Source organism: Rattus norvegicus, chromosome 13 (genome assembly GCF_021556685.1).
Source record: "Rattus norvegicus strain SHRSP/BbbUtx chromosome 13, alternate assembly SHRSP_T2T, whole genome shotgun sequence".
NCBI lineage: Eukaryota > Metazoa > Chordata > Mammalia > Rodentia > Muridae > Rattus > Rattus norvegicus.
Window position 1 is genome coordinate 93,263,337 of NC_141546.1, and position 15,396 is coordinate 93,278,732.

Consider the following 15,396-nt stretch of genomic DNA (forward strand, 5'->3'; position numbering starts at 1 on the left):
GATAGATACCGCAGGGAAGACTTGCTCATTTCAGGTTAGGTGACCTTGTCTGCCTTATTTATGATTATTATTAAGAGAAATGCTGGCCGTCAGACGTGATCAGCATAAATCACAAACGACTTCTTTAAAAGAAGCCATAAGACCCCTCGAAGGAATTTCCTACCTAGACGGCCAGTCCTCAGTCACAGGAGATGTCTGGGATTTAAAATTGCAGAGTTGGCAGTGAGGTTTTAGCTGTGATTGTTTTGTGTTTGGAGAATTGTGATGATTTAGTTGTTTTCTTACTGAAAAGAATTATAATTGTGTTGCCGGGAAATAACCAGGAGCCCTCTGATTCCTGTGTGGTGTATCTGTAACAGCAGAAATTATCAAACATTTCTGTGTGTCACCACCATTCAGGCCACTCCCCATAGATCCACGCTGTTGAGCCGCACATGAGCTTGGGCTGACAGCATGGTAGAGTGGAAAAGTTAAGCCTGGGGTCATAAGCTATTTGACTTTTAATTAGCCTTTCTGAGCCTCAATTTTCTTATGTATGAGAGTTTGATAGAGAATGGCTGTGGTCCTTCTTCTACTGGGCACATTATTATCATGAAACCTGAAGTAAGAGTGTGGCATTCTTTGCATAGGAAAACCCAGTCTGAATGAACTTTATTGCTGGTTGATGTATTAGCCAGTTTTTTTATTACTATAAAACGATGCCCGAGATGATCAATTTAAAAAGGAGTGAGGTGCTGGGTGGCGGTGGCACAGGTCTTTAATCCCAGTACTCAGAAGGCAGAGGCAGGCGGAGCTCTGAGTTCAAGGCTAGCCTGTTCTATGGAGCTAGTTTCAGGATAGCCAGGGCTACACAGAGAAACCCTGTCTCAAAAAAAAAAAAAACCAAAAAACAAAAAAGAAGAAGAGGAAGAAGAGGAAGAAGAGGGAAGAAGGAAGAGGAGGAGGAGGAGGGGGAAGGGGAAAGGAGGAAGAGGAGAAAGAGGAGGAGGAGAAAGAGGAGGAGGAGGAGGAGGAAGAAGAAAAAGAAGAGGAAGAGGAGGCGGAAGGAAGGAAGGAAGGAAGGAAGGAAGGAAGCTAGACACTCCTGGGCTCAGTCACGGTCAGTTGACCTTGTAGCTTTGGGGCCAGTACTGAGGCAGCACACACAGCAAGGCATGCATAGTAGAGCAATGATGGTTGGATGGGAAAAGAGGGGAAAAGCTAGATTCTCATAGTTCCATCCAAAGTCATGTCCTCAATGACCAAGACCTCTCACTATGTCCAACTGCCCAAAGGTTCCACCACTCCCCAACAGTGTCAGACCACACCTTTAAATCACTGATTGAACACCCATGATCTAAACTGCAGCAGTCATTGGCCATTGATCAGGCATCCCCATACATATGGTAGGAGGGGCAGCATCATAATGTTTAAGACGACCATGAGAAGTGTGACATATCCAGAGAGAGGACAGTGAACAAAAACACACTGCCATGTGGCGGAGGCCATAGTGTAGACCAGCAGAAGGACACTTTTTGCTACAGGCAAGTATCTTGCCAAAGACAAGGTCCTGCAAATCAAAGCCAACTGCAGATGGCTGTGGGGGAAAAGCCTGGTCTTGAAGGATGCTGCTGCTCACACAGGCTTTGGAAGCTGAGAAGTAAATCATGGGAGCCTGGGTTTGGAGCAGCAAGAGCCTGGCCCATCTGCAACATAGTGAGGTTCATTCAAAGTGGGGTTTATTCATACTGGGGTTCATTCAAGGGAATGTTCTTCACAAGCACAGCGAGAGCCTAGAAAATGTAAAGCCAGGTGATGTTATCCCTTGAGCATGTGTGAGAGGTAGTAAGAACACACAGATGTACTCTGTAAAGCTCTGTAGGGCTATACCAAGAGCACCTGATCAGCCATGGAGACTCTCAAGAGGAACTTCTGGTGAGTAGATTATCATTGATTCTTTACAGTTCCTAGCCAGCCCTCTGTAGTCGGCAACACAAAACTGTAGACTACAGCTCTGAGTTAGAGTGATGATAGAGTGGGGAGTAGTGTTTGCCCAGCCCGTAGGCATCACAGTTGCTAACAGAATATAAATCGTCACCACACCAGCCAAGCCCCCACCTTTAACCCTGCCACATCCCTCTGAATTACACTTCACTCTCTAGGTCCTTTTTATCTCGTTATCTGATCCCTTGCATTGCACCAGGGGTTACCCTCTTGCCCTTTTCTTGCCTTCCCTTGGTTTGAAGGGGGAGGCTGAGAATTGACAGGGACCTTCCTTGGAAGGTCGCTCATTCCCACTGCAGGGGGCTTGGCCAGCTGCTACCAGCATCTGGAAAACTTGGGCCTGAGGGAGAGGCTTCCTGAAGAGAAGTCACCCACAGGAAACACATTGGTTCTAAGCAAATTGGTCCATGTCAGGGCCAGCCTGGCCATGAACTTCTGCAAGACCTGCTTTGTATCCAACAGAGAAGGTGCAGGGTGCTGTTAGGTACCACTGTTTGATTCCTTGATTGGTCGTTGGTGGCTGACAGTATAGCCCTAAAATGTGGCTCCTGTTTCTTTTCTAGAGCTTTAACATGTGTTTTCCTATTGGTGGTAAGTGTTGTAAATATTAAGGTAGTCTGCTCTGCTGGGTTTTGGTTGTCTGTCTGTCAGTTGGTTGGTTGTTTTTGTTTTGTACCAAACACGTCTTTCCCTCTCTTAATATTGAGTAGACATCGGCGTTTGATAGGCCGGCACCTATGGGAATATGCAAAATGGGGATTGTACCCCATTTCCCAGCACTGCACACGTGTCTGTGACTAAGAACCCTGGATGAACTGGGAGTGCCCCAGGCTGTCTCTGATGATTATCTAGTTCTCAGGGGCGTGTGGCCTGATTTTGTTGTAATGAGATCAAGAATCACAGTGGCTGTTTCTTGGAAATGGAGAAAGGGAGCAGAAGGTTTCCAGAGTGCTTCTAAGAGACTCCACCTAGACACAGGAGAGTAAACAGGACAGGGTGAGAGGACCTGGTCACAGAAGAGAAAAACCATGGTGAATGAACCTACCCATAGAAGAGAAGGACCAGGGTGAGGGAATCTTCTTAAACATATAGTCAAGAGAAAACAGAAAAGTGACTGGCCCTAAGACAAAGGAAGCTTCTTAGAATAGGTCCCTAGAGTTGACAGAGCAGACAATGCCAAGGTCTTGAGGACAGAGTGAGAGCCACAGAGGATATGAAGTGGGCCAAGCTGTGCCAGGAAACTGGGTGAGCCCTAGCAAAGCTCTGCCTCTCCATCTAGAGCAGTGGCTCTCAATCTTCCTGATGCTAGGACCCTTTAATACAGGTCCTCATGTTGTGGTGACCTCCAACCAAAAATTTATTTTTGTTGCTATTTCATAAACTGTAATTTTGCTAGTGTTGCGAACTGCGATATAAATGTCTGTGTTTTCAGACGATCTTAGAGGACCCCAGTGAAAATGTCCTTTGACCCTCAAAGAGGTCCCACCCCGTAGGTTGAGAACCACCAATCTAAAGGATTGAAAAGTTTGGTCAGACCATTATAACAGACTACCCAGTTGCAAGCCTCGGTCATCTAGGATGCCTTGGCTCAGGCTTCATGGAGGTGAGCAGGATCTTCCCGCTGACTTGTGTCATCATTTCCTACATGTTGTGGCTCTTTCCCTGTGTCTATACTTCATACTCTCCACTCACTGCAGTCCTAGGGTCTGTACCCCAAGCCAGGGCTGTTCTAGTTTGTTTTCTGTGGCTGTGATAAACATCATGACCAAAAGCAAGTTGAGGAAGGGAGGGTTTATCTCGGCTTCAGCTTATGCCTCCATATCACGGTCCGTCTTTGAGGAAAGTCAGGTAGGAATAGCAGGAGTCTGGAGTCAGGAACCATGGAGGAAAGCTTAATGGCTCCTGCTCAGCCAGCTTTCTTATCCAGCCCAGGACCACCTGTGCAAGGAATGGTGCCGCCCACAGTGGGCGGAGCCCTCCCCACATCAATCAACAAGCAAGACAATGCCCCCCTCCCCTCCAGACATGGCTACAGGCCCATCAGATTAGGGATCTTTAATTGAGATTTCCTTATCCCAGGTGACTCTTGTTTGTATCAGGTTGACAATAAAATAAAAAACAAAAACAGGACAAAGACAGAGATAGCAAGTGCCCAAGGGGACCTGTGGGGCAGGAATTTGGATAGAGACAGAAGTGTATTCCCCAAGAGTTTCCTGACTGTAGCAGCTTCTGACTAGTCAAGGCCACTTTCTGTCCCAATGTCAGAATCCTCACCGGGGCATCAGCACAGCAGATGACACAGTAAGACAGTTGCCAATGGTCCAGAGACTTCTCTCAATGTAGGCTTCTGGCAGCTCAGCAGTGAGTGGGTCTGGTAAAAGTTTCCTGAGAGTTATGGGACGCAGGGGGTTGTGGGAATAGCTCAGTAAAGTGCTTGCTGTTCGAGTGTGAGCACCCCAAGAATCCACCTTTTTATTTATTTATTATATATAAGTACACTGTAGCTGTCTTCAGACACACCAGAAGAGGGCATCGGATCTCTTTATAGATGGTTGTGAGCCACCATGTGGTTGCTGGGATTCGAACTCAGGACCTCTGGAAGAGCAGTCAGTGCTCTTAACCACTGAGCCATCTCTCCAGCCCCCAAGAATCTACCTTTTAAAACAACAAAAATGTAAGCCCTGTGCTAGGGGGTTGGTAGAACAAATACTTGAGACTTCCTAGCTAGTCAATCCAGCCAATGAGAGATCCTGTCTCAAAAAACCACAGGGTGGGTGGTACCTGAAGAGACCTCTGGCCTCCTTGTGCATGCATGAACAGGTGCACAAACACATGCATACCCCCCCACACAAACATGCACATGCTTACATTCACATACATGCAAACATACCAAAGAAAATAAGTACAAGAGATAAATTTCTTAGACCAAGCTTGCGCCATTCACAACATAAACTTGGTAGACAGTTGTCAACCTGAGTATTGTTTTTACACACCAAATGTCTTGACCATGTGCTGGCAGATGTAGGGGCAGCCTGCAGTGGGGCACTGCGAGACTTCTACTTAGCTGAGATTTTCTACTTCCCATGGCTTTCAGTAGCTGACACTATCCTAGATCTCACCAGTAGCCTGGAAGGAAGTCATCAGGAAGAAATTGAGTTCAGCAAAAGCTGCAAATACTCTCTCTGAGGTAGAGACGGTAAACCAAGAGGAAACTCCCAGAAATCTTATGCGTATGTGTCCCAACCCAGACCCTGAGCCCAGGCTTCTCCCATAGTGGCATGGACAGCAAGGGCTTGCTTCCACTGCCCTTGTGAACGATGCAAGGCATGGTCTCGGCCTCTGAAATGTCCCGAAGCCAATGATGCTCTAGGTGTGGGATTCACAGGAATCTGTGAGTTAAACGGTGGGGGTTTCAACTGCTGAGGTCGGCTCATTTGTTACACAGCAATAAATAACTACTACATCATCCCCCTCAGTTCTGCCTCTGTTCCTCTCCAAACAGTCTTGACAATGCCCAAGGCTGTCTGAGGGAGCCTAGCTCTGCCCAGACACTGAGAGACACCCTTACCCACACATTCTACTACTTCCCCTTTAAAGAGGTATTTCCTGCCTTGTCACAGCAGGTGAGGAGAAGGGCTTCACTCTCTCTATGATCTGGTTATCTTTTAAATAGGAAATGTTCCCCCTGACTGGCTTGTGCATTTAAAGACTTGGTTCCCAGCTGGTAACAGTGTTTTAGGAGAATCTTTAGGAGTAAATGGGTGACCAGGGGATGGCCTGATTTCTACTAGAGCACCTTCTGCTTCTTGGTCATTGAGATGAATCAGCTGCCTCATATTCCTGACACCACAGACCGAAGAAGCCAGCCCACCACTGTGCCTCTCCACCATGATGGACTCAACTATATACCCTGAACCAGAAGCCAAAGCAATTTCCTCCTTGTTAAGTTGCTTCCGTCAAGGGAAATAATGAATGCAGCAACTTTATCAACGCTGGATCAAATGGAGAGGGGCGACTTAAGGCATCTACTGCCTGCAAAAAGAGCTGCCTTAGACACCCTTGCTTCACTCCACCCTGGACCAATCCGAGCTGTGCCTCCTGCTTTTCTGGTGTTCAGTTTCAGGGCTCCCAGTCCACAGAGGCTGGAGCTGGGGCACCGGGTAATAGAACAGCTTGCTGGGAGTCAGCTGGCTTGAGTGAGCTTTAAAGAACAACCCATTATCTGATCTGTTCCCAGCTAAAGGTGCTGGACCCTAAGAGACAGACATTTGCTTTGCCCCTGGGGTTGATGTTTCTTGGCCTCATAGATCACTGCCTGCGCTTTTCGAAGGGTGTGTGTGTGTGTGTGTGTGTGTGTGTGTGTGTGTGTGTGTAGCCTGGAGGGAGAGAATAGAGAGGACTCCTCATTGAGAGCATAACATAAGTGCATGTGTGCATGATCACACAAGGTAAGGATGAGGGCTGTGCAAAATAGAGGCCTTAGTGTGCAGAGGGTGTCTTGTAGAAAGCGCTCATTGCCAAATGGCTCTGTGTGTCTTGAGAGGGAAGTGACAGAGTAGCTCCCTAGGCACAGAGACAGTCTGTGAGGAGGCAGCCCCGTCCCTGGCCTTCTGTGTCCGTGTTGAAGAACTCTGGCCCCTTGTCTCTGAGGTCAAAGACGATGGTTTATACTTTCCTTTGCAGTCCTCGGACCTCTCAGCATTGCAGACAAGATGGTTTCTTGGGCTGCAGAGATAGCTCAGCAGTTCAAAGCATGCATTGCTCTTCTAGAGGACCTGGGTGCAGCTCCCTGTCTTACTGTTACAAAGAGTGTTCAATAAATATGGACACAAGTGTCTATTTCACAGCATATTTCCCTCTCTGTGGGAAGTGGATGGTTAGATCACAGAGCAGATCTACGTGTGACTTTTTAGACTAATAATCCTTCATAATGCCTATATTCATTTACCTTCCCATAGGCAATATGTGTTGGTCCCTGCTAATATTCCTCCTCACCACAAGCTGTTTCCTAGCAACAATCTACAATTTTAACCTAATGAAATTTAAATATATTATTCTTGGTATGCATGTACGCATGTATGTACACATGTGTATGTCACAGTGTGTGGAGCTGATTCTCTCTGGAAACTGAATTCAGGTTCCGAGTTTGCGCAGAGAGCACCTTTACCCTCTGAGCTCTCTCACAACCACCCTCCAGGACTCATCATGACTAGGGTAAAGTAGTATACCATGTCATTTTGGTGTGTGTTTCTCTGGTGGCTAATGAGACCAGGCATTCTCTCTCTATTTGTTTGCCATTTAGAGTGAGTACATTGCCCAGTGACATAACTTCCTACCCCTAGGACCAACCTTCTAAGAATGGTTCTGTCAACCCTTGAAAACCCACAAGCCAGCAACCAATTCATGGTTATTTATACATGGCCTTCCACAAATACTTAAGATCTAAATCATTACAACACCACTGGGGAAATCATTTGTTATCTGGCTTTTCATTACTTTAAAACATAGAAAAAAACCATATATATATGCATAAATGTTGTATGTTTATTTATATATATATACACATATATTTGTGTTTTCTGTTTTTTTCTTAACCTTAAAACATAGAAAAAAACATACATATATATGTATATATGTGTACATATGTTTATATATGTATATATGTACATATGTATATATGTATGTATGCACATGTGTTTTTATGATTATATATGTATGTATACACACATGTGTAAATATACTTGTATACATACACACATACATATACCCAAACATTTATATACATACATACATACATACATACATACATACATACATACATACATATGTGAAATAAGGAATACTGGGACTAGAGAGGTAGCTTATTTAGTAAAGTGCTTGCCATATGAGGACCTGAGTTCAATCCCTAGAGCACACATTAAGGGAAAAACAAAAGGAAGGAAGAAAAACGGGAGGAAGGAGGAAGGGAGAAAGTAAGAAAGTGTTGGGTACTTGTAATCTCAGAGCTGGGGTCACAAGACAAGTGGGAGATGGGCCTTGTTGGCTGGCTTGCCCAATTTATTCAGTAAGCTCCATGCCAATGAGAGCCTACCTCAAAAATCAAGGTGGATGATGCCTGATGAATGATCTCTGGCTACCACACACCTGTCCACATGTGCATGAACACCAGATAGACACACACACAGACACACACACACAAACACATACAGACACACACGCACAGAGACACACACAGAGACACATAGGAAGAAAAGACTGAGAACTCAGGAAGACTGCCTGCCATCTTTGTATCTGTCTCATCTCATTCAGGGATTGAATGAGATGCCTTGCGTATGTCAGGCAGGGCTAGGCTTTTCTATAAAGAGAAGCTCCATTAATGATAGCAGACATTCTCCTGCTGTGTGTGAGGCCAGAGGTTCCATTCACACACACCCCCACACACTCACACACAAAGAGAGGAGAATGACAATGGTAGAGTGCTGTAGAAGGCTTCTTGGACCTTCATCATTTACAGTGGCCTTCCAGGTACAGTACTGAACACTGGGACCTTGTTCCCTAGCAAGGGCACTTCTAACTTCATTGGAATACCAGCCTCCCTGGGTTGTGCCATCCTGACTCGTGCCTTTCCTACTCACTCTTCACTTAGGGGTGCTTGGAGGGTGGCGGCTCCAAAAGTCCAGGGAGGCCTGTGCTCATCTTCTGTGGATGAAGCAGATGATGGGTGGATAAAGGGGTGTTGGGGAACGGGAGGGTCTCATACCCAGCCCCAAGGCTGATGGGGATGCTGTCCATTATGACCACAGCTAACGAGGGATGTTCATTATGACCCTGTGCCATCTCTCCCTTACATTCAATTCTCCAGCATCACCTGAGGCCTCCCTTTGTCTTAGGTTCCCAGAGACGGAGGCTCATTCCAGCATTGTCTCTTGATACCCCCTCGCCTGTGAGAAAAACAGCCAGCAGCACAGGGGTCCGCTGGGTGGACGGCCCCTTGAGGAGCACCCAGAGGAGCCTTGGGGAACCATTTGAGATCAAAGTCTATGAGATTGATGACGTTGAGCGTCTACAGCGACGTCGGGGAGCTACCAGCAAGGTGAGGCCACGTTCCCCCGAGGGCCATAGTTCCCCACAAGTCCCGCCCTAAGAATAGAACTTCCAGAGAGCCTTCCCAGGTTCTGGGACAGGCAGTGGGTGGTGGCAGGGCTCTGGTCCCAGCCACAGACTTTGGTAGATCCTGCGTGCTCATTTTCTGGAACACCTTAAAAGCTGGTGATACGCTGAGGGACCTTTCTGGCTCCCAGTTCTGAGGTTTCACATGGGAATACAGACTGACATTTTGGGGAGCCACGAGCCTTCTAGATTAGGATAGCCTGCAGTAGTCTCCCTGGAGTTGGGTGTCCTGTCTGTTGAGGTCACCAGGATCCTCCCTATCATGCTTCTGGGAAGCTGGGCTCCTGTCACCTGCCCCTCTCACAGTCCTTCTCTCTGGAGGTGGCTGCAGGGGTGAGTCAGAACAGAAGGCCCTCTGCTTTTCTTCTCTCCACTGCCCACCTCTTCCCCTGTGCACAGGAGGTCATGTGCTTCAATGCCAAGCTGAAAATCCTAGAACATCGGCAGCAGAGAATCGCTGAGGTCCGAGCCAAGTACGAGTGGCTGATGAAAGAGCTGGAGGCGACCAAACAGTACCTGATGCTGGACCCCAACAAGTGGCTTCGTGAATGTAAGGGCCACCGGCACACGCCCATGCTCATTAGCACCGTGGGCTCCGGTAACACAATCTAGGAGCCTAACCCAGGATGACAACCACAGAGACTGCCTGTATCTGAGGCGTGGGGCCCATGGGATGGAGATGTCCTACAGAGTAGCGATCCTTCTCTCAGGCCAGGGCAACAGAAGGGTGGTAAGAATTCCCGTACGAGATGCTCTCTCTTGAGGGTCTCTGTTGAGAGCACATGAAAGCAAAGTGTGTTATCTTCCCAACACCTGGCAGAATATCACTGACCGGAAGACCCCCAAGCCATAGACTCCTGAGGTTTATGTAGCCTAAAATGAACCAGGACTGTAGCTCTTTTGATAGACTAGAATACGCCACCCACAAACTGCTCCTGGGAGCCCTGAAAGTCCAGTGACCAGCTCTTGGGTTATTTCCATTAAGCCAAGGGCCCAGGTGACAGTAATTACCAAGTAAGTATTTTCGATGGTGCTGTTCTTTTTGAGAGGTAGATTTGATTGTCCCTAATTTATTCGTTCCTAACCATTCCATTTACTTCAAATGAAGGCTTAACTCTGCTCCAGCTATTACACTGAGGAATCCTGAAAGACTTAGGGCTAGGGTCTACCAGCTCCTGACCGGGCTTACCAAGAGTAATAAACCCACCTTCACACGGTCTATCTCCTGGTAGCTCAGAGAGCATCTGCGGCTCTGCTCAAGGTCCCACAGACATGATTTCAATACTGTCTTTTGCTACATGCCGGCTGTGTGACTTTGGGTAAGGTGTTTGAATCACTGGTCTTGGTTGTCTTGCTATAAAAGAGAAGAGGTCATGCCCATCCCATGGGGTGGTTCTAGGCTGTGGCAAATGCTTACACTGCATGGCCCAGAGGAGGAGTTTGGCATCTTGGAATACATGCAGTTATCCCAGAGTTCAGTCAACTAAGCCTGGCAGTAGACACTTCCTCAGTGCCTGTTTGCATGCATGGTACATGGTTAGTTCCTTGGTTGGAGATTTGGGCAAAGACACAAAACTCCCCCACCAACCGTATTTTCATCTCGGGTAGAAGAATGAGGCCAACATAGGAATGAGGACATGACCCCAAGTCTGACTGAGGCATAAGCAAACAAATGCCTCTTCTCCTCCCCTGCTCTCACCAGCTTCTGTCATGGACCCCTGGGTCCATCCTGGTATCTTAGGCAGCACCCTCGTTTACACCAACATCTTAGAATTTTATTTTTCAAGAACAGCTTATGCACAAGACAGGCTTCAAAACAACCATCGTTTTCCAAACTAAGCAATTTCCCCTGGGATGTGAATGACCTTACACTGCATGCGCGTGTGCCTCAGATGCTTGGAGGGGGCGATTGCCGTCTTCCTGCCTTGGTACAGTAATTTTTTTGACGCTGAGAAAAACAACATAGAAGGTTACACAAAAGGGAAAAATAAAGATTTTTTTAAAGATAAATTTAAAACAGCAATCGGAGAAAGAAAATCAAGGAGACTGTGTGATAACTCTCCCGATCGATGGGTAGCAGGCAATGCTATAACGGTGATGTGCTGAGACCCACCTCCAGTTTTACTTTCTCCTCCTTTTGCCTCTCTACAGTGGGATAGTGTCTGGTATAATTATGGTAGTGTGAGGCTCTGGTTTCAATATACTGAGCTGAGGTGTAGAGGGGCCCTGGGTCAGTTTCTAGCCACAGTCCTTATTAGCAATATAACCTTGAACAAGGACACTCTCTGAAGTACTCTTCTATGACAGACCCTTGTGTTTCTGTATCGGGTGTGGTTTTGCACATCTGTCTCATGTATGTTCTGTTCTTCTTGTTGGCAACTCAAGAAGGGGGAAAGACCCCTCCACTTCCTCCTCTTGGGTTGCTGTTAAGGAAACAATGCCAGCTGAGGTAGTTTTGCCTGGCTAGGAATTCCATGTGAGGTCCTGCTAAGCTGCCCACACCCATTAACTCTTGTCCATTCCATTCTGCACTCTCCAGTCAGACCTTTATAACACCCCTAAAACTGAGACCAGGCTCTGCCAAGCCATTATGGGGCAAAGAGACCTCAGGAAGGGAATGCACTAGGACTTTTGGCGCTATAGGCTTGAACCCAATGCTAGACATCACGGCCATATGACTTAATTTGTGTTTTGAGCCAAAGGGTTGTCTTAATTGTTGGTACATGTTTTCTAAGCACCATATGTACCCCAGTGACCAGCGAGTGAGCCTGGTGAGACTGGGTCAGGTGATGGTTTTTGCCGAGCATCTCTGTTCTCAGGCAGAAGAGACAGGAAGACTAAAGCTAGGTTTAGGTACATGGGGAGTTGTGTTACACAAGGCAGGGTCAAGATTCCCAGCCTGAGGGGCAGCGACACACGGCACTGAAATGGGAAACAGGAACCTGCGTTTTCTAGGAAGGTGGGATGTGCGTGTCACTTATCACTCTGGAAAAGGGGACTCTTGCTGCCAAAACATCCAAGAGTTAGACCTGCCTTGGTTAACAAAGTGGTGGAATTGAGGGACCTCAAAAAAATCTGTGTTGGAGGCAGCTAGGGTAAGCATCAGAAGGTTCCAGGCCACCTCCCTGTTCCTTAGAATTGCCTCTGAATGCTAAGGAGCCAGAAACCACAATGGGTGTCCCTTTCCTGGCAGATACTGAGCAGACAGGAGGGGATGTTCATGTTGCACTCATGAACTCAGTCGACCTTAGCCCAGGGGAGGTGGGGGAGGTGGTAGCCCTTCTTATAGTTAGCTCTCTCATCTCCAAGAGCGCCTTTCTCTTTCAGTTGACTTGGAACAGGTCCTGCAGCTGGATTCCCTGGAGTACCTAGAGGCACTGGAGGGAGTGACAGAGCGCCTAGAGAGCCGTGTCAACTTCTGCAAGGCCCATCTCATGATGATCACCTGCTTTGACATCACCTCCAGGCGTCGGTAAGGACCGATGGGCTCCGAGCCATCAGTCCCCCTGTCCCCAGGACTTCAGCAGGACACCGCCCTCCCAGGCCCCTCTGTGCTGGCAACACTCAAGACAACAGGACGAGGATGAAGGTTGGTAGCAAGTCTGGAGTGAGCGTGGAGCGAAAGGCGATGTTTCCTTTGTTTGCTGTAGGAAAGGAAGGTACAGACACCAACATGTGGAAGGAGAAAATGATGGGAAGCCCCGTGGGACTGAGAAAGCACTTTGAGGAACCTTGAAGAACTCTGTACATAGGACCGCTAGCAAAGAGACTCTTACCTTGCGGCTGTGAGAAAGGGGAGGGTGACGTGGGATTACCATGGAAAGCGAAACACCAACAAGACGACCCAGAATGATGGATTAAGTGCCTTGCAAATCTTTATGATTATCCAAACATTTGTGTTCGTACTTTCTTGTGTCCAGATGGTGCTAGTCAAGAAGAAAATCAACAAAACAGAAAACTCAACCCAGTTTTTGAAATGTATCTACGGCTTGTTTTCTCATGTTTCTGATTTGCTGTTTTGTTTCCGAGAAGTTGTGTTTGTAGTGATGTCTCCTAATCCGTATTGCAGCTGAATAAATGTTACCTGTCTTTCATGGCTATTCTGGTAAGGCCCCTCAGAATGGAAATCACATTGGCGTGAGCTGGTGTGTTTCCCAGGGAGGTTCGGAAGGACAGGTGATAGGAGATGCCACCTTCCATAAACAGCAGGTCAGCTGGCAGACCCAGGGTCAGGCATGGAAGGGGCGCACATGAGCTTTAGTGACAAGGAAAGGATGTCTTTAAGGGAAAGAGTGACCTGAGCCCCTGTTTCTGTTTGTTTCGTGTGCTCATGGCTCTTGATACAAACTCATGTTCCTTTCTAATCCAAAGACTCTGGGTGGGAATCTTGAACGACTCCAGCAGAGTCCCATTTCTTTGTTTTCTGTGGTGTAGCTGATCCAGGGTGGGGCTGTCTGCATTGCGACTCTCTGGGCTCACACAGGCATCGGGTTGTGTCGCTTTCTGCCACCCAGAGTCCTGTCCAGTAGTAAGAGGCCAACTCTCCCCTGTCCTAAAGCCTCTGTGGCTTGTCCCTGCCACCTTGGTATCCTGAGGCAGAGAGAGGAACCCCATCCCTAAATTCCAGACTCTACATACATAGGGCAGAGTGGAGATCTAGATCTTGCTTCCCCCTAAAACTGAGGACTTTATTCTCAAATTACCCACTTCTTTCAGGATTGTTGGACCACGTTAGGGATATAGGACCGAGGCATAGAATGGCCAGGCAGTCTACAGGCCCCTGGAACAAGAATTCCCCTCTCTCCCAGAGCCTTGCAGTCTGCCTGTGCAAACCCAAGCTCGGGGGTTCGGAGAGAGGACTCAGAATCCTCACCCTCTCTGTGGGAGAGGGCCAGCCCCACTCACCCACTCCTCGACCCCAGATGCTCCCCAAGGAGAAAGAACTTTGTATTTCTGAATCAGCCCTTTTGCTGGACACCGGATTCCCAGCACAGCATGGTGTGTGGTCAGCAGAACTCATCACAGAGGAGTCTTGTGAGTGCCATGGCACCTGATCCTTCCGTCAGAACAGGGCACAGATAAGACCACCGGCTTGACTGTCTCAGAGGTCAGCCTGGTGGACCAAAAGCTAACCCTGTGAGTCACAAGTCCTGCTTTGCACATTCTTAGGCAAAAGGGTCCCAAGCTGCTGGCTGAATGGCCTAAGCTCTGGAATGGCCCGTTTCCCCTTGTGTGTAACTTCCAGCTTTAACAAGTGTGTCTCCTAGAGAAGCGGGGCCTTCTCAGATCTTCCACAGCTCCACCCCAGTGCCATTCCGCAGGAGTCCTGGGCTCAGGGCCCACCTCAGCCTCATAACACATGTGTGCATGGGCCTGCTTAAGAGCCATGTTCTTGGAAGCTTCTATACCCACAGGGATGCCAATACTTTGAACATCTGTTTTGATTGCTGGTTTGAAATATACTTCTGGTTTTTTTGTTTTGTTTGTTTTTTTAGTGGAAGGCCTTGATTTGGGAAACATCTTTAAAAAGCAAGCACGCCTGGGTTTCTTTTCCGTGCTCAGGAGCAAATGTATTTGATTTGTAATCCATGAGCTCGGCTTTGGGGCCTGCTGCCTTCTCCCTTAGCCCTGAGGTCATCGGGCCCCAGTGAGTACGTCAGCAGGCCACCAACAAAGCCCAGTGCCTTTGCTGGAGTAAGACTGTGCTGACTCATCTGTCCAGAGCAGACTCTCAGTCAGCAGGTTCTCCTGGGAGCGCCCCGACCCCTGCCTCCCACTCTGATCTGCTTGCACACACTCCAAGCATAGGCTTCAGCTTGGCCATGTTACCAGGGTTACTTTACCAAGCCAGGTTAGCGTCCCAGGAGGACACATCCACGGGACCCAGTGGTGCAGGGAGATGTGTGTGTAGTAACGCACATCTCTTGTCCATTCTAATAGCCACCCCACCCCCAAAGTAAACTTTAAACATCTTCTTCTACCACACAGCTGTCTTTGCTGGTGCGCCTGTGCAGAACTCCTGCTCCCCGCCCCGCCTATGAGCTGCCGATGGGAGTACAGTTCTTCAGGCACCAAGATGTAGTCCTGGCATCTGAAGATTGTGCCAGTGTGAGGTGGCTCCAGGCTGGGCTCGAGGAACAAGCAAAACAAACACAGAGGAACAAAGGGATGGTTAAAGAACTCATTTCTAACTCATTATCTGTCCATAGATGGCCCCAAAATGTTTCCTTGAAATTAACATTT

General features: G+C 47.9%; 1 protein-coding gene across 1 annotated transcript in view; it reads left to right on the top strand.

Annotated features, from left to right (window-relative positions):
* Kif26b (kinesin family member 26B) overlaps positions 1–13,253 on the top strand; it is a 399,395-nt gene extending 386,142 nt beyond the window's left edge. The window contains exons 13-15 of the mRNA NM_001109079.3: positions 8,874–9,076; positions 9,553–9,703; positions 12,481–13,253. Of these exons, the coding sequence (NP_001102549.2) occupies positions 8,874–9,076; positions 9,553–9,703; positions 12,481–12,629 (503 nt within the window). The 3' untranslated portion in view covers positions 12,630–13,253. The remainder of the gene's footprint in view (positions 1–8,873; positions 9,077–9,552; positions 9,704–12,480) is intronic.
* The last annotated feature ends 2,143 nt before the right edge of the window (positions 13,254–15,396 follow it).